This window comes from Electrona antarctica, assembly GCF_951216825.1.
Source record: "Electrona antarctica genome assembly, chromosome: 23".
Taxonomy (NCBI): Eukaryota; Metazoa; Chordata; class Actinopteri; order Myctophiformes; family Myctophidae; genus Electrona; species Electrona antarctica.
Window position 1 is genome coordinate 22,657,809 of NC_136804.1, and position 19,252 is coordinate 22,677,060.

Consider the following 19,252-nt stretch of genomic DNA (forward strand, 5'->3'; position numbering starts at 1 on the left):
CCCTCAATGGTCTCTCCGAGAATTTAAATAAAGGTTGAATGAATGAAAAGTGTACACTTAAGTATGGCGACACTCACTCGATGAAGTACACCTCTCCCTTCTCCGTGTAGGCCATCTCCCAGTTATCCGGCAGGGGTCCCAGGTCGTCGATCTCCTCCGGTTTGGGGGGCTCCAGCTGGGGGGACTGTCCCTCCTCTTCTGGGGCCTCGGGCGGCGGGGGTCCCTCCGGGGAGCTGGTCTGCGCGGGGATGTCCCCCGAAGCATCCGTGCTCTTGTCTTCATGCTCACTGGACTCTGCAAAGGGGGGGTGTGGGGCAATGTTGATTTTGACAGCAAATTTTGATTTTTAGTTTTAGTCATAGTCAATAGTTTTCATTTCGTTTTAGTCACATTTTAGTCCCCTGGAATGTTTTAGTGTTAGTCTAGTTTTACTCGACTAAGTATCATAGGACTAAAATGTATTTTGGCAGGCCTTGATGCCGACATGCCGTCGTAATGGCTGATTTTACACTTGCTGAAAATAGCCGATCTATAAGCTTGTAGATCTGCTATTTTCAGCATGCAACCAAGTGTAAAATGACTTATACTGGATCTGTTGTCCACTAGTCCCTTCCTAACATTTTAGTCTAGTTTTTATTTGTCGACAAAATTGTCGATATTTTTAGTCTTAGTTTTAATCATCATAGCTTAGTTTTCATTTAGTTTCCGTTTAGTTTTCCTCAGTGATGTGGCGTATTACTGGAAATTGGAAATACTCAAGTGAAGTACGAATACCTCAAATTGAAGTGAATGTACTTGGTTACTTTGCACCACTGGGTAGAGGAAGGTCAGAGAGGAAGGGTGTAGGAGACCACAGGGAGCTGACTGATTGACTGTCAGGGGACCAGAGGTGGAAGCAGCAGAGAGGAAATAACACAAGAAGGATAGATTAGGAAGAGGTAGAGAGAAAAGCAATGACACGGGGGGACAGAGAAAATAGAGGGCTGAAGGGGACAAAAGAGTATGATTGAATAAAGGAAAAATAAAGAGAGAGAGAGAGAGAGAGAGTGCAAAGGCAGGAATAGACAGAGAGAAGTTGTGCCCTAGTTTGTGTCGTAGTTGAGAGACGGTGTGTCCCTGTGCGCGTATGTGTGCGTGCGTGCGCGCTGGGCGAGATAAAAAAAACGAGGGAGAAATATTTAATAGAGCCTGGGCCAGGAGACTGAGAGGTAGACGAAGGTAAGGCAAGAGAACATTGCCATCTGCTCGTGCCACGCAGAGCACCACTGTGTGCTCTATTGATTCCCCTCTTCAGCTCCTGTGTGGTCAGCGTGCAATCTGGCCAAGGAAAACCCTGGCCGAAGCACGCACAGCAAACCCTCCACCACTCTCCAAACCAATGTTGTTTTTGACATGATTTTTATGGAAGGAATGTCACAGGAAAGGTAAGCAGTCAGTAATAGAAACCTTTCGAGTTTTCTGAAAATCAAAACAAACAAACTCACGAAGACACACACGAAACGAACCCCCCCAAAAAAGACAGTAAATAAGAAGGTACAAAATGTAGAGAGCATGTGAGTTCCAACTGGAACTCACATACTGTACTATAACATATCATTTGCACTACAGCAGTCAGCGATTATTCATGCTGTCCACATCATGCGATTACCTTAGTCTTACAACACACTTCCCGGTCAGAGCTATATGCAATAACTCAAAGGTGTTAAACTGCCATGAATTAATTAAAAAAAAAAGACCAACTGCTGTTGCTAGGTAGACGCCCTAAGGGATAGCACTATGACTAAAGACTGTGGACTTTTTGTAGATGGGAAGGTGTGTGTGTGTGCCCTTGCATCAAGAGCACACTGTGATCTACACAGTAAAAAAGTAAAAGTGCACTCCTCCGCGTGCAGATCTCCACCAGGCTGGGTTGCCTAACCCCGGGCCTGCGACCTTTGGAGTATGAAGTCGGTCATGGCCAATCGGAATGGAATATGAAAAATATCACTTTGAAAGCCAATCGTAATGGAATATAATGACCAATCTGACTGATACGTCTTGATCATGTTACCACAGAGATAATGTGTATGACTGGTTTGTGTGAGGTTTGGACAAAATCTGCACTAGTAGTAAAAAGTGTGTTTTGAATAAAACGCAAAATGGCTGAGAATCTTGTCAGGCGGAAATAGGCATGGCTTATGTGGGAAGCAGGTGGTACCCCCAGAGGTAAATTCAAAGGAAAACACTTTATTGTATTTTTTTTGCCGATGGGTTCAAGACAAGCCGGCGGGGGCAATGGGGCTCAAGATGTACAGAGAAAATATAAACCTTGAAATGTGGTTAAAAATGTAATTAAATGTAAAAGATGGTAGGCAAAAAATAATAATCACGGATATTCCATAAGTAACACGAGGCTGTCAGCCTGTCTACCTGCTGTCGTGGTAGCATGCACGTGTCACGTGATACGGCAGCCCCAGAGCGGATGTTTTGAAAATGAGCACGCAAAAATTAGTTGCATGCATCCGCAGAAAGGCTAGCTTTAATCTACAATACAGACATTTCAACTGAAATCCCACACAGCTGCTTTATAAGGCTCAATTAAAGATCTGACTGAGCTCCTGTTCGGTTACTGAGAAATGCCTCCATTGTGCCCAGTGTGTCACAGACGTGGCTACTGCTGCTCTCAAGCTGTTTTTAACCATACCTGCCACCATGGTAAGTGCCGACTCGAGACATCTGTTTCATGTCAGCATTATGTCCCAGGAAAGACTGTCTGGATTGGCAGTTCTCAGCATTGAAAACCAGTGCGCTCGCCAGTTGGATTTAGGAGACGTGGTAAAGGAAGAAATGTTTTGGCTATATTAGGAATATTAATCAAATCAAATAAAGTCCTAGTGCTAGTTCTATTTGTAGTCTGCTCTGTTTTGTGCTCATATAGCACCCCTCACAGAGAGATCTCAGTAAAACACTCCTTGGGCTATCATAATAATGTGATGAGGTCATCACGTTTAGGCACATTTAGCCCAAGGAGTTTTTCGTGCAAAACTAATGCTTGGAATGGATTCAGAATCATGAAAACCCCCTAGTTTGACACGTCACATGCTACTTAAAACATAGTGAAATTTAGAAATGTTTGCCTTATATTGGTTGTTAATGGTGGCCATATGGATTTGGCCGCTGTGGCAACCCCGAAGGTTGCCGGCTTGGGCGCCATAGCTAAATCATTAGAACACGCCCTGGGCGACATCTGTGCAAAATGTGGCACTTTTAGACAAATTAAAACAAAATCATGCTTATATCTCCCCAAGCTCCTCCACAAAGGTCACAATCTGTTTTTTTAAGCCTCGGGTTCAAGAGTTGAAGTTGAGAGAGAATTTGGTCTACTGGGAGTGCGAGTGTGGTGCAAAGTGTCACGTCGATAAACTAACTCTGTCTGTCTGTGGGGAGAAGGGGCTCACTCAGAATACCAACAAAGTCGCCCTTTTACCAACTCGCCCCGGGCGTACAGCCGGCGGAACTGATCAGCCTGGTATTCCTAAAGTAGCCTAAGTAAATTATGCTTAAACGGTTAAACCTAACCTTATTCCTAACCTTAACCTCAGTAAAACTATGCCTAAACCTAATCCTATTCCTAAACTTAACCCCAGTAAGACTACGCCTAACCCTAAACTTATTCCTTACTCCACTGCCCGCCTGCTCACCAGTACTCGCTCCAGAGACCACATTACACCCGTCCTCCACGACCTACACTGGCTTCCCGTCAAACAAAGAATTCACTACAAAATCCTGCTCACCACCTACAAAGCTCTCAATAACCTGGCTCACCCCTACCTCTCCGATCTTCTCGAACCATATGTCCCCCTCCGCTCCCTCAGGTCCAGTGAAGCCAACCTCCTGAAGGTCCGCAAGGCCAAGTACCGCACTTGGGGGTACAGGGCCTTCTACGTTTCGGCCCCCAAACTCTGGAATGAACTCCCCAACCATCTCAGAGTTGCTCCCTCTCTCCTCTCATTCAAAACCTCACTCAAAACCCACCTCTTCAGGATAGCTTTCCCCAGCTGAGGTCTGGTTAGGATGTACCCCCCTTCCCTCGTTTATCCTTTTATACTGTTTTATATCAGTTATGTTTTGCTTTGTTTTGTTTTTTTCCTAATAAAGTCTGTTCCTAGTGTTCTTATGTAAAGCGCTATATAAATCTGAGCTATTATTATTATTATTATTATTATTATTATTATTTCTAACCTTATTCTCAGTAAAACAAAATAAATAACACAAGAACCGCCGCACCGAGCGGTCAGCGTGAGATCAGCGGGGAAAAAAGGAGAGCGAGATGGATTATGGGCGACGGTACCCGTTACCCTCACTCACCTGGCGTGCCAGCGACACCGTTGCCGTTGACGACAGGCCTCTCCTCCTCCTCGTCCTCGGTGGGCGGTTCGATGCCGGCCTTCTCCATGTTGCTGACCGACTTGTTGCGTCTCCTCTTGCCCTGGGAGCTGGGGCGGGCGCCGGGCAGCAGCTGCTCCGTCACATTCAGCAGCAGGGCGGCGCTGTTGCACGGCTCCGCGGGAGGCTTGGGCGTGCCGTAGTAGTTGTCTGGGGGGGAGGAGAAGATTGATTGATTGATTATTTCATAGTATGCAGAATGTGTATACATTTCAAACGAAAGCACAGGTCAATACAAAAAAATGCTACTTGAGATACATTTTTATCGACAAAATTAACTGTAGATTTTTTTTGTAATGTTTTTCTTTGCGGCTTTCGCCTTCATTTTATAGAGGGACAGACAGTAGGCTGACAGGAAATGGAGGAGAGAGATGGGGGAGTGACATGCAGTAAAGGCCGTCGGGATCGGGAGTCGAACCCGCGGCACACTGCCAGACTTGGACTGCCGGCCAAGGTGCCTGGACCACTGAGCCACAGCCCAGGCCATGAACTGTAGATTTAGTCGACTAAAATGTTATGATATTTAGTGGACTAACTAAAATATGACTACAACTAAATTACATTTCATTCAAAAGACTGCAATACAGTATGCACTTTCTGTACTGCTCATAGTGTCTTGTGGGACTACGTGTTTTGAACATATACATATACAGTGTAAGTGTGACGAGGACAGGATTTCATACACGTACAGTTCTATCCCTGCTCTTGATATTATGTTTGATAATGACACACTTTAATTAAAAAGTGTATATGTTAATCACATTAACCCATGGCATCCCTATTTTTTGAGAAGAAGAGACAACTGTAACTGCAACTGTAACTGTAAAATGAAACCAAATGGACCCTTATGGGTCCATTTGGTTTAATGTTATGCTCTCAAGAGTTACATTATTGTTAACCCATTTAGGCCTGACGTCGAAATTTAAAAAAAGTCTTCGAAATCCTCCAGTTTTCTGAAATAAATATTTTCACGATTTTTCAAAAATAGCAGACATACAAGCTCGTAGCGCGCCACTTGGTGGCGCGCTATGAGCTTGTAGATCTGCTATTTTTCAATAGCTAAATTATAACATAATGTTTAAAACACCAAAGGGGGTTCCCACCCAAAAAGGGTTAAACATCTGCATTACTTCATTTACAAGAAGTCTACACACTTAGAGAGAATGTAGAATTCTTATTTTGATCAACGTTCTCCTGTTATCTCCTATGGTACCAACATCAATACAGCATGGAATTGTGGACAAAGTCTTATCCAAAGACAACAAAATAATTCGTAAGTTTTGGGCCTGAGAGGCTAAATGTCATCAAATGGTGGTCCGTGGCTCAAATGCTGAATAAATAATGGGCCTTGATATGAGAAGGGTTGAAAACCCCTATAGTACAACAAAAAAATCACACCCGTGTGAACTGAGTGGTGCAAGGTCTTATGTAGTCTGATCAGCTATGTCAGTGACGTCACACACTAACCATGGTAACCATGCTCACCTGTGCACGGACACGTACACAGGTACACGGACACGTACACAGGTACACAAACATACAGACAAAGCTGGTCATTGGAGTGGTTTGCACCACTCAAAAGACCTTATAGTGTGGTACGAGGTGTACTTCCGTAGGATTTCTTTGCTAAAATTGATTTAGCCGTTTTGGCTTTTATAGGGACCAAACTGTCAGAAAATGATGGGGTTAAAAATGTTCCCGACCCCCATCCTTTTATAGTATGCCAGACAATTAATGTCCGATTTTCATAATATTAGTGTCGTTTTGTAGGTTTTAAAATATTCTAAGTTGATTTCTTACACTTTTAAAGTAGCCAGAATAATATTTTCTGACTTTTGGCTGGGGTCTTTCTTCCCCCGGGACCCCCGGACTCATCTCAGTACTCATTACATTCCTCGCTCTGCTCCTGTTAGTCTACTTGCCAGCCCATAGAACCCCATTGTGAACCCGGACATTTTGAGTACCCTAAAGTTTTATGTTAGAAATGTTGAGTATGGGTCGGAAACTGCCGGATGCTAACTTGCATATGTTGGGCAATTTTCATAATTAGCATAATAAGCTGGGGAACCATTAAAGGACCACTTCACCACTTTTCAACCTATCTTCATATAATAGGTCCTCACTAATAATCATGATAAAATGGAACGATTTTTTTCTACTCAGTCTGTGTCTCATAGGAGGGCTGTGGGCAGTTTAGAAACCGTCTTCCAGTGACATCATCATTAGGCAGACTTTTTTTAAACAAGATTTTTTTTACAAAAATGTTTAGATTTTCATTATCGTGAGAACGATGGCTTCCATTTTCGCATTGCAACTTTTCAGGACTAGAAAGCCTGCAGTTTCTATTAGCTTGTATTCCCCATCGATGATGTCACTGGAAGACGGTTTCTGAACTGCCCTCCTACAGTATGAGACACAGACAGAGTAGGAAAAAAATGTGCCATTTTTTCATGATTATTAGTGAGGACCTATTATATTAAGTCCTTTAACATCCAATATAAGGCAACATTTTCAAAATTTCATTATGCTTTAAGTAGCATGTGACAGGTCAAACTAGGGGGTTTTCATGATTCTGAATCCATTGCAAGCATTAGTTTTGCACGAAAAACACTCATTCGGCTAAAAACTGGCTATGGCCAGATTTAGCCCAAGGAGTGTTTTTCAGGTAGAACATAGGATCACACTTTTTGATTGCCTGCAAATGTAGTCTTTCTTCCTGCTCCTGCAGATGAAACATGGAGTCTGCTGACTCCACACCATCACAGTGTGATGCCCAATTTACTTTCATTAGTCATCTCCTCAACCCTGCTAGTTCCCTTTGTCTTAGTGAAGGTGTAAGAGCAGACATCTCAATTGGAAATTATTCAAGCTAACCTACCGAGAGCAGACTTCGACAGAAAGAAAGAAACACCATGCTTTCTCAAGAAGTGTGATCTTCTGAGGTGGGAATGTTCACAGGTTTCTCAATTAATTTGAACAATGTATGTGACTGACAGGCTCCTGAGGTGACTTTATCTTGGACACAATATAGTTTTCATATCAAGGTCCATTATTTATTCGGCATTTGAGCCACGGACCACCATTTGATGAGATTTAGCCGCTCAGAACCAAAACTAAAGAATGGATAAGATAAGATTTGAATGTAGATGTTTAACAATAATTTAACTCTTGAGAGCGTAACATTAAACCAAATTTGGTTTCATCTCGAATTAAAGATCTTGTGCAGTGCCCGGTGTTGAGTTAGTCGGACCCACGGTTGTCCAGAACCGCCACAAAAGGCATCTGCCTGGGCTCTGAACAATGCCCATGCTCCATATATGGAGCTGGCCTGTTCTGACATCACAACACTACATATTTGGGCATGCCTGACACAGAACTCCATATAAGGGACACAGAGAGACAGATACAGATATCTCTATATATGGGCATAAAAGGGACACAGACAGATGGGTGGAACGGGTCTGACACAGGTACAATGGGTATTGCATAGCCGGGTGGGGCATGGATCTCCAACTTCCATCATCCATCAACTCGGTTCTCTACAGCCGGGCACCGGTGACACTGACACAAAATATTTTTCAGATGGGGGTCCACAGTTAAATACATATTAATGTATGGGTCCTTGGGTGAGTTGAGTTATGCAAAACAGACATCATAATTTGGTCTGCCTTTCATTATTTTCAAGGAAAAAAGCGAACTTTTGTCAACTCACTGCCTTTCAATTGCCCTACATCAGGGCCAAAACAAATACATCAGGTCATTGATTAGTGAAGTGGTTAAAGCTAAACTCCAGTTTATTTATTTGGTTTTACTGGAACAGGAGCAGAGCGAGGAATGTAATGAGAACTTATAGGCACAGGGGTCAGTCCGGGGGGACCCAGGTGAGGAAACACCCCTACCAAAAGTCAATAAAGATTATTCTGGACACTTTAAAAGTTTAAGAAATCAACTCAGAATGTTTTAAAACATACAAAACAATTCTAATATTATGAAAATCGGACAATGACTGGCTGGCATATACTGATCTGGGAGGTCCCAAATAGATGACCCCCCCAGAAACGGGTTAGGGATCTGGAAAATTTGAACCCCATCATTTTCTCATAGTTAATTTTAGCACAAAAATCCTACCGGAGCTGTTTTTTTGACACCTCGTACCACACTATTAGTGCAAATGAAAATGACAAGACATGAATTAGAAGATTGTGACTCTCTTTTTAATGTGTACAGTATGTGTATCTGGTGACAGGGGCTTGTTATTTTTGGCTTTTGTGTGCATGCAACGATTTTGAACTTATTCTACCACGGCACCCATTTGTCAGTCAGGTTAGGGGCTGCACGCAGGCAGCAGCTGAATGCCTAAAACTCAACATCAAAATAGATCCGAGGACAAACAACAACAACAGCACGTAGAAAAACAGAACGGTCCACCGAGAGGAGGAAGAGTTCTGTTGACATGCTGTTCTGTGTTAAAGCTACAGTAGCTGATCCGTGAACACGCAAGCTGCAGGGAGCTAAAGCTCATGTTGAGTCCCACAAACGTTAGCCTCGGAAATCCAGACGTTTTTATTTCCAGGGAGAGAGAAAAAAGTCTGGGGCCGAGTCCACTTCATTTCGGCATACAGTAGCGCAAACATCACGCTCTCTCTGCTTATTTCTGATCGTCAGAATCAACTCACTCCACACAGCCCTGGGCAGATCCCCAAGCTTGCAGTATTCCTAGTTGTATTTTTATTTTTAAGATATAGTGTATAGTAAGCTGACAGGATATATGGGGAGAGAGATGGGGAGTGACACGCAGCAAAGGGCGTCGGGATCAGGAGTCGAACCCGCGACACACTGACAATAAATGGTCCGTTTTTTGAGTGTTTGTGTAAACAGAAACACAAACATTGCGTAAACACAAACATTGAAGACAAAGGTGAGGACGCAAATTGTGTTTGGCCCGGAATGAGATGATGTATAATGATGTACGATGATAAGATCGCTCCTCACTTGATGTGATTTTTACTATTCAGATTAGCCTTGGCTACTGTACTGTAGATAGCGCTCTTACTGTATGTCACACTTTGTCTCAGTGCGAGGTAGTGTGTGCAAACAAGGCACTTCCAATCAGCTCTTCCAATTACCCAAAACTAGGCAAACAGTAGAATAGGACTGAAAACCAAAAGTGTCTTGAGGCACAATCACAATTATGTATTTATTCACCTTAAGCAGAGTGTCCACATGAAATGGGTGTTCAAAACAAACAGCACACAAAAATAAGTATTTACAGCCCACTGGCCAGGTTGGCTCTCTCTTGGTCTGCTCTGCTCCCTGTGCAGTCCTACATTGATTGTTGGGGCAGTGGCAAGTGCTCCTTATAAAGGCTAGGCCCCTCCCATGGACCAATGACAGCTCCTCTTATAAAGGCTAGGCCCCTCCCATATGGACCAAACCAACCCTGGATTGATTCCACAATCGAACCAGTGCATCAATGTCCAGAGACATCACAATTCATTCATAATACACATTTTAAAGTGTCACATACGATTTTCTATATGATCCACATAATATAATTTAAGTTAAGAGTTCCTCCCACTGTTGGCATGTTCCCCACACCCCACAGCTGGTAGTTGCTCCCTTCAATGGAGTCAACAATCAATTACCAATCAATCATCAATCATAGTGTCAAACAAATATCACTCCTCAAGATAAAATAACGCAGGAAACCTATTACAGTCTGTTAAATACAGTCAGTGGCACGGTGAACTGCCACACTGTAGCTAGCGCTCTTACTGTAGCTACTGTAGCGCTCTTCACACGATGTGTGAAAATCCACTGAGATTATTCTAACATGCAGGGCTAGAGGCTAGAGCATTAGAGGCAAAGATCCAGTGAGCGTGAGGTGGAGCACGTAGAGCAGCCACTGGGATTTGAAACATCACTAGTTTTTATTTTATTTCTTTAGGCCATTCAAAATAATACTTTGGTCTCCAATTGGCTGTCATTTTTGGGCTGAGTATGTAGTTTATTTTTTTATTTTTTGTGGGAAGGATGGGTAGCTAGGAATTATTTTTTTCTTTTTTCCTACGGCAATGATGGATAGGCTTCTTTTTTAATAACTTCAATATTTTCAATATTTGAGTATAGCTAGCTAGTGCTACAGGTTAAAAGACAAAAAACATAGCTAACGTTAGTCGAAGTCGAAGTATAGGCACAATCGAAACTAAAATGAGAACATGCAGAGATTCATTCATTTCGAGTGGAGAGCTACACTGCATGCTGAATGTGTGAGTGAAGTGAACCGTTCCGAAACAGATAGGCGGCGGCCTATGTCATGTCACGTACTGTATGTGTATAAGTGTTGGGCTTAATTCTTATATGTTCATGATTTCATCCGAGGGACCGTCACCCCTCTCTCTCTCTCTCTCTCTCTCTCTCTCTCTCTCTACACACACAGGTCCATGCTGTGTTGTGCTGTGCTGTGTGTCTCCTCGCGATGACGCCAAAAGATTTGCGCAAATGATATTTTAGATGAAAGAAAACTTTATTTTGACTTCGCACGACAGGTGGTCTCACCAAAGAGAATTTTAGTGATCAAAGACCTTTTTGGTCGGTCGAATTCTGACTTTTTTGTTTTTTCCACCAAATGCCAATAAGATCATCTGGGTCGCGCATATTTAATAGAGTCGGTCGGCAACCGGAGACCAAACTATTATTTTGCTCGGCCTTAGGTCCTTTCAAACGGGCAGTGATGATGTCGCCTGGATCAACGACAGGTCTGCTCCAGGTCTGCTCAAGAGAGGCGCGGCGTAAATAAAAGCTCAACAGAATCGAAACGAGCACATGCGTGACAATTTCACGGGACCACGCCCACGTAACTACACATGCGTTGTTGCCCCTCGACTTCTCCGCGCGTACAGAAATAAACCACAGGTCTTATTGAAAATGAACTATAGGCGCGTTAAATCAAAGGACCTTTTCTCTGTCGGTGTAGGAAAGACAGAGCAGTGTTGGAAAAGGACTCACATTTTGTACTTGAGTCAAAGTATCAATACTGCAATATAGAAGTACTCTGTTACAAGTAAAAGTTCGGAATTCTAAATTTACTTGAGTAAAAATACAAAGGCATTGGTATCAAAATGTACTTAAAGGGGAATACCACTAATTTTCAACATTTTACTATGTCATTAATATACCTTTGAGCTGTTGTGTGGAAATAATAAAAAAGTCCCCCGGCCATTCTGTGTTTCCTAGAACTGTAGGTCTGAAAAAAAATCATTAACATGGTGAATCACATATTGATGATGTCATCAAGATGTGATTCAGCATGTTTTCCCCCACTTGTGGGTCACGGACTGCAGTTTGTTCCAGCTGTGAAATGTCCAGTTAACCATGGCTAATGAAAATAAACGAAGCTGTACTCCATGCAGACAACCGGCCTGTGCATTCATGCAACGGAGCTCAAACTTCCATCCTCATGTCTGGACTGGCCATCCACATCAGTTAGAGTCTTTTTTATCGTTATAGTTATCGTGCTAATGGTGCGATTGCTCTGTGATTGTCTACTCTAGTCCGTTGTTAAGGCCAACCGGTCAACCATACATTATAACTTCACCACTCAAGAGAGCAGTGATGTAAATAGGGTGCGTTTTGCGTCCCAAAACGCACTTTATAGTTATGGGACGCATTCAACCAAAAGCCTCTGCATCCATAGGACGCAACTTTATCCTGGCTGCACTGAAGACTATGGCACTCTCTCGGTCACACACTGTTCTATGTGGAAGTCTAGCACGCTTTCGGTCACACACTGTTCCCCCCCCCCCCCACACACACACACACACACACACAGAGAGAGAGAGAGAGAGAGAGAGAGAGAGACACGACATGATGAGCCCTCGATCGTCTTAAACGTATTTCTTGGACCACTCTGGAATAATATTGATCGTTATACATATACAGGTCTGCTAGTACTAACCTTTTCATCTGAAATTGACCGGCCAAAATAAATCCACGACCGATTTTAGTGTGTTGCTCCGCTAGCTTGTCACTCCAACATGCTTTGAGCTTGGTGGATCCCCTATATACTCTATGCGGTGGATGCGCTTTCAACGCAAATATGAATCAGCTGGTTAACGAGCCTCGTTGACCCTGACCCTGGTCCCTGACTTGACTTGACTTGGCAATCAACGGCACTATTAATGGCAGCTGTATAAACGCTTCTCTTTTGTCTCTTGTCTTGTGTGTATGCGTGTGTACTGTGTAGGGCAGGCCATTCTTCCCTGTAGACAGGGACTCAAGTGACTTCTAAGTTCCAATTTTCCAAAGAAATTATTTTACATCCACAATGGCAAGCCTATTTGCATTTTGGCTAAGTACAATAATTGCAACTGCAAACAACTTTTGATTGGTATGTTAAATCCACTGTTGCCCACTATTAGTATTTCTTACTGAGTTGTGCTTGCTAATACTACTAGCCTACATAAAAACATATACTGTATAGGCCTATTTGATATTTTAATATATATATTTTTTTAATAAAAAATAAAAAAATGTTTTATTATTATTTTTGAGTGGTGCAACCACTCCCTTACGGAGCTATGTGTGTGTCTGGGTATGAGCACAAAAATAGCATGGTTGTTTTTCACCATCTGTGCGCAACCTAACGCACACACAAACACACACGCACGTATTAACTGTATATATGATGCTTTCGGGGGGTGCCAATACATTACAGTGACAGTACAGTAGAGGGTACAGTAGAGGGACCGCCACACGGTAACTCTGTCATTTCTCAACCGTTTCGGACGCGGCGCGGCACGCCGGAACCGGCCCGGCCCCCTGGGCGCATTCCTGGGGGAACTCCCCCCCCCCCCCCGCGAACCCCCTCACGGAGTTGCACCACTCACTTCACACAGGTGTGATTTTTTTTGGGACTCATAAGATTTTTTTGGGACTCATTCGAATGACCACCTGTGCATCCCGGGACCCATTACATTGAAAACCTATTTACATCACTGAGAGAGTGAAAACATCTGTGTCTCTTGTGCTGGCCTGGCCAGTCCACCGTCCAGCCAAAGTAGTGTTTTAACTACATGACTCAGCAAAGCTGACACAAAGATACTGTACTGTACTGTACTGTACTGTACTGTACTGTACTGTACTGTACTGTACTGTACTGTACTGTACTGTACTGTACTGTACTGTACTGTACTGTACAAGCCCTCCTCCCTGGCCTGTGTGTGTGTGTCTGTGTGTTAGGCTGTGCAACAGTGACACTTGATGGTGAACAAACGCTATAACGCTATTTTCGTGCTCGGACACAGCCAGGGACACAGGGACAGACCCAGGGACCCAGGGACACAGCCACACACATAGTTGTGTATAGGATTGGTTGCACCACTAAAAAAAAAAACTGCTGTTCCAAGGACTGACACTCAACAAAGTACTTGGTATATTTCTGTCTTGTTTGCCTGACTCTCACAACTGCAAGTCTTTCCATTCAATCTCACGAGTCACCACTGTTCTCTCTCTCTCATAATAATTGTACATTATAATTATGATATTTTAATTGTTCGTTAAATTATTATGACAGAGAGGAAGTTGGAGGGAAAGCGGTCCACTGAAAGCGACGTGGGTGCTCCCACCGCCAAACAGATCGATCGCTGCTTCTGCAAAGCGACTGTTACATTTACCACCTTATCGTTTTGTTTTCTCTACTGACACAGAGACTGAAGTAAAGCCTCTACCCCCAGAGGGGGTATAGCCGGCTGAGGGTACAGCCGAGGGTCTCATTAAAAAGGTCTTCATCAGAAAGATCAGGGCTATCACAGAGAAAAATAGCACAGCCAGGACTGACTTACCTTCATATGTTCCACTCTCTAGCAAAGCTCCACTTTTCTCCAATTCCACAAAGCGGTCGACGGTCACAAAATTATAATCCACCCCAGGGACCTCTCCTTCCTTGGGCTGTCTGGTCGTGCCTGCAGGGACAGAGAGAGAAGAGCGTTAACTAACCGCTAGAACAGCGAGGGCGTCCTGACCTGCCTGGATGAATGGGAAACTCTCTAATAGAAGCATGACCCAATGTGTTATGATTCTGAAGGATCAGAGCAGAATAGAGAGACGGAAACATGTTGACCCTGACCCTGTTTGATTTACAGGCCTCTCTGTTCCAACCAGCTCGGGGGCCTTGTGGTTTGAGTGTCCGCCCTGAGATTGGGAGGTAGGGGGTTCGATCCTCAGCATCAAGGGTTGGATTGGGGGTAAGTCCCTGCGACATACTAGCATCATGTTCAGGGGGTGTACGTTGTGTACATCAAGCTGCCTCACGCTACAGAAACAGGAGATAGGCTCCAGCCACTATGGGCCTCATGGCTCGTCAAGGCTTTACTTACTTCTCTGTTCCTACAGTCTCTGTGTCATGATCTGCTATGGCTAAGGCGGGGGTAGTTGTGGGTAGGGTTGTCAGAATGATCGCACATCGTCTAATCGCAATTATTTTTTCATAATAGTGTGCACGTTGAAAAACATTCATACATAAAAAATCACACCCGTGTGAACTGAGTGGTGTAAGGTCTTATATAGACTGATCAGCTGTGGTCTGACGTAATGTCTGACGTAATGAAATCACACCCGTGTGAACTGGGTGACCATAGCAACCATGCTAATTTTTTGGTACGAACAGACAGACAGACAAACAGACAGACACGTAAACTAACAAAGCCAGTTGTAGGAGTGGTTTACGCCACTCAAAAAGCAGAAATAGCAGATTTAATGAATGCCAGTAATTTGTCATATCTGCCCTGTGCACTTTTTTATTATGTATTTTTTATTATGTATAGAAATGTATTTTCTATTCAGAATGTTCCAATGTCCAATTAATGCCCGAAACACAATTAAATCGTTAATCGCATTTGTTTGTGTGAGAATGAATCATCAACTTAAATGTGGAATCGTGACAGCCCTAAGTGGGTCTGACTCCTGCTCAAGGTCCCATTATACCGGAGGTTGCTGACGCAACTTGGACACCAGGAAGAGAAATCAAATCAATTTGCATAGGGCTGACACTGACAGCATGTCAAGAGGCATTCAGACAAAAATAAAGTCTGCTATCAGGACACAAGTGGCCGAAAATACCACACCGGCAACGCTCTTCAGAACAGACCCAGCCAGCCAGACAGACCATTGTCTTTGCTTTTTGCTCCAATAACTGGAAATGTATGTTCCGACATGTGTTGGTAAGTTTGGTGTGTTGGTGAGTTTGGTGTGTTGGTGAGTTTGGTGTGTTGGTGAGTTGCGCAATTACTTAAATACTTCCTTGTCCCAGTGGGATAATTAGGGGTTGTGTTAGCAACGCCAGAGGTTAGCAAAATTGACACGATGGTGTAGTAGAGGCACTGAGGTGCTGAAGAGCTTTTCACATTTTGAGCAAGGCTTGTTAATACAGGGAGAGCTACTGTAGGATACAGTTAGCATGTGAGAAATCCTTCTATGTGAGGTGAACTGAAGAAACCACCAATTTATGTTCATTGTACTGCCATCGTCTGCTGTCCGACTGCTCAAACACGAAACAACATAACGAGGAGGAAAATAATCTGATAAAACCATCACTGCTAGCCAGAGTTGTTTTAAAGCGCAATTTGTTGATTTAATCAGTCCTAGTGGAGAAAGAAAACTCACTCAAGTATAGCACTTCTGATGTGATTGTAACTGACTACCCCATGTTGAGAGAGACAATATTAATTATGCAAGCAAGCAAAAACATTTTCACCTGTGGGCAAAACAACGTGTTATACTACACTGCCGTGGCAATGGCACACCTTAGTGATTTTCCTCAAATCCCTGAGCTCTCTCTAGAACTACAGCATATTCTACCATATAACCCTCTTGGCTAAAACAGCACATGCTGGCAGAGTTCTTTCAGAGGGCCTACTAGCTAAACAGAGTTCTTTCAGAGGGCCTACTAGCTAAACAGAGTTCTTTCAGAGGGCCTACTAGCTAAACAGAGTTCTTTCAGAGGGCCTACTAGCTAAACAGTGGAAGAAGGAAAGGCAGCCATTTGATCAGGAAACCCATATTATAAGGTAAAGTCCAGCAGTCCGATCCTACATCATCCCCTGCTCTCTCTCTCTCTCTCCTGGGGGCCAGTATAGTCTCTCTCTCTCTCTCCTGGGGGCCAGTATAGTCAGTCATAGATTACTCTCTCTCTCTCTCTCCTGGGGGCCAGTATAGTCAGTCATAGATTACTCTCTCTCTCTCTCTCTCCTGGGGGCCAGTATAGTCAGTCATAGATTACTCTCTCTCTCTCTCTCCTGGGGGCCAGTATAGTCAGTCATAGATTACTCTCTCTCTCTCTCTCCTGGGGGCCAGTATAGTCAGTCATAGATTACTCTCTCTCTCTCTCTCCTGGGGGCCAGTATAGTCAGTCATAGATTACTCTCTCTCTCTCTCCTAGGGGCCAGTATAGTCAGTCATAGATTCTCTCTCTCTCTCTCCTGGGGGCCAGTATAGTCAGTCATAGATTACTCTCTCTCTCTCTCTCCTGGGGGCCAGTATAGTCAGTCATAGATTACTCTCTCTCTCTCTCTCCTAGGGGCCAGTATAGTCAGTCATAGATTCTCTCTCTCTCTCTCCTGGGGGCCAGTATAGTCAGTCATAGATTACTCTCCCGCAGAGGCAGCACAAGTCAACTGAGCACGGCACACAGTGTACACACATGCACGCCACGCGCAAGCACACACTTCAAAGAAGGACCTTTGATGTTTCGGGTCTATATTTAGCTGCATCTTCCGGTGGCGACTTTGCCACGGTGACAAGTCTCTAAGTGGAGACAATCACAATGCTTCTTCATCCTCAGAGTATGTGGGTCACAGTCCAGCAAATCATCCTATTCTCTAAGTGGAAGATGGCTCTGAAATACAAAAATAATGTCCCCGGCTATTAAGTGTGATAGAGTAGGTGGGGACTCGGGCGTAAGGTGAAAAGCAAAGCTTTTTCCCCCCACTATTCTGGGGAAGCCATATAATTGTAATTTACAATGCCCTAATTGCGGCACATAGGGACACACATTAAGCTTAAATAGTGCATTCATCATAGTGTCGAGGAGGCTTTGGGCTACTGGGGGTTTGTGTGGTTTCAAATTCCCACGGGCAGTGTCTCGGGATCGGGGCCATGTTTTCTAGACTTTTGCGTGCGCAGGCATCCTGTTTATTCATCAATCTCCTGTTTTCGTCGGAGTGGAGAGAGAGAGAGAGAGAGAGAGAGAGAGAGAGCAAGAAATCACGAATGATACATCAGCGTAGAGAGGCAGGGCCCTTCTGGCTGCTTCCAGATTATTCTCACAACAAACATGTTGCTACTGATGCCAGTCAGGGTAGAGAGTCATATGTCGCTCGGTGTGACCGGTAATAACTCGGAAGCTGCCTTATCTCGCAGCGTAGAGGAATGTGCCTCATAAAAGTCACTGCATGCGGGGGTGAGGGTGAAACGGAGACATCAAGGCAGGGATAATAGTATAGAGTGGAGGGGTGGCACAGATAACACAGCAAGGATTCAATCCATTATGACAGAATAAGTAATAATATTAATAATAATAAATAATTGATGAAAAATAATAGTGAAAATAGCCGGTCTACAATATTAAGCTCACATCGCAACACGTGTTTTGCGCCAATTTGTTGATGTACAGTATGTATTATAATTTATTGCGTGCTTCTTGAATATTTTGAATGAACCAAAAAAGCTGTGCTGCTTAATCGCAAAAAGATCGCAATCTAGACTCAGACACCTATGCGATCTCATTTCTACATTTGAGCAAGAATCGTGCAGCACTAGTTGGCTGTCCAATTCATTTTAGTTACTCTTATGTTTTTGCTACAAGATTAAGTCAAGCACTTTGGTGTTGTCCGTTTAAAGCCACTGTAGTTGGCTCCAGCTGCCACATTTTGAATGTAGTGATGTTCAGCAACTACAGATTACAGATAATAAATATTTTCACCGGAAAAAAATGAGAATCGTGTGAGAATCGTGATCTAAATTCTTGTGGAGGAAAATCGACATCCACGTTTGAGCAAGAATCGTGCAGCAGCAGCAGCACTACAAAAAAGCATATTATAATCGATAGGCGCAGCCCTAGACAAAAGGATATGGTGTGATAATGGTGTCTGAGAAATGACAATGAGGCTGGTTGAGAGAGAGCGGCAAGTGCGAGGGAATGCCAGAATCGGCGGTACAGTATGCAAGGGAGAGGCAGCTCACGCACAGTGCACAGAAAAACTAGTGCGTGTGCTCTGGTTATAGTAACAGCTGTTCTCCTATGCAGCCCCACTTCCATAACCACAGGCCATTATTCAACTCTCACTAGAGCGGCGAAGCGATGTTACCGAAGGCGTGGCGGGGTCACACCTAATGCCTGCAGTGATTTCCTTCCAGCTTCATTCAACGTGCCCTGATCTAATAGCCTTGGTCCGTTCAAAGATCTAATAGCCTTGGTCCGTTCAAAGATCTAATAGCCTTGGTCTGTTCAAAGCCATTCTGTGTGTGTGCCTTAACCAGAAATATCATACATTCAATGTGTGACATTTCTGACATTTTACCTGGTTAAAAAGATGTAATAATAATCAAACCCATGTGAAGTGTAATCAGGCCCAAGAGGGCACAATTTTAATGTGGACAGACCTAATATCAGACCTGAAAGACTTATTGACCCGGTGATGTAATGGATGTGTTGTGGGTTGATTATTCTGTGAATAGGATGGGGGGAGGGAGGGGGTTTTGTGTGTGTGTGTGTGTGTGTGTGTAAATGGTAAATGGTGCATTTATATAGCGCCTTTATCCAAGGCGCTTT

General features: G+C 43.7%; 1 protein-coding gene across 2 annotated transcripts in view; it reads right to left on the minus strand.

Annotated features, from left to right (window-relative positions):
• magi2a (membrane associated guanylate kinase, WW and PDZ domain containing 2a) overlaps positions 1 to 19,252 on the minus strand; it is a 282,751-nt gene that overhangs the window by 98,815 nt on the left and 164,684 nt on the right. For both annotated transcript variants that reach the window (XM_079494001.1, XM_079494000.1), the window contains exons 3-5: positions 14,268 to 14,387; positions 4,348 to 4,575; positions 78 to 294 (exon numbers count right to left, since the gene is read on the minus strand). In XM_079494001.1, coding sequence (XP_079350127.1) covers positions 78 to 294; positions 4,348 to 4,575; positions 14,268 to 14,387 — 565 coding nt within the window. The remainder of the gene's footprint in view (positions 1 to 77; positions 295 to 4,347; positions 4,576 to 14,267; positions 14,388 to 19,252) is intronic.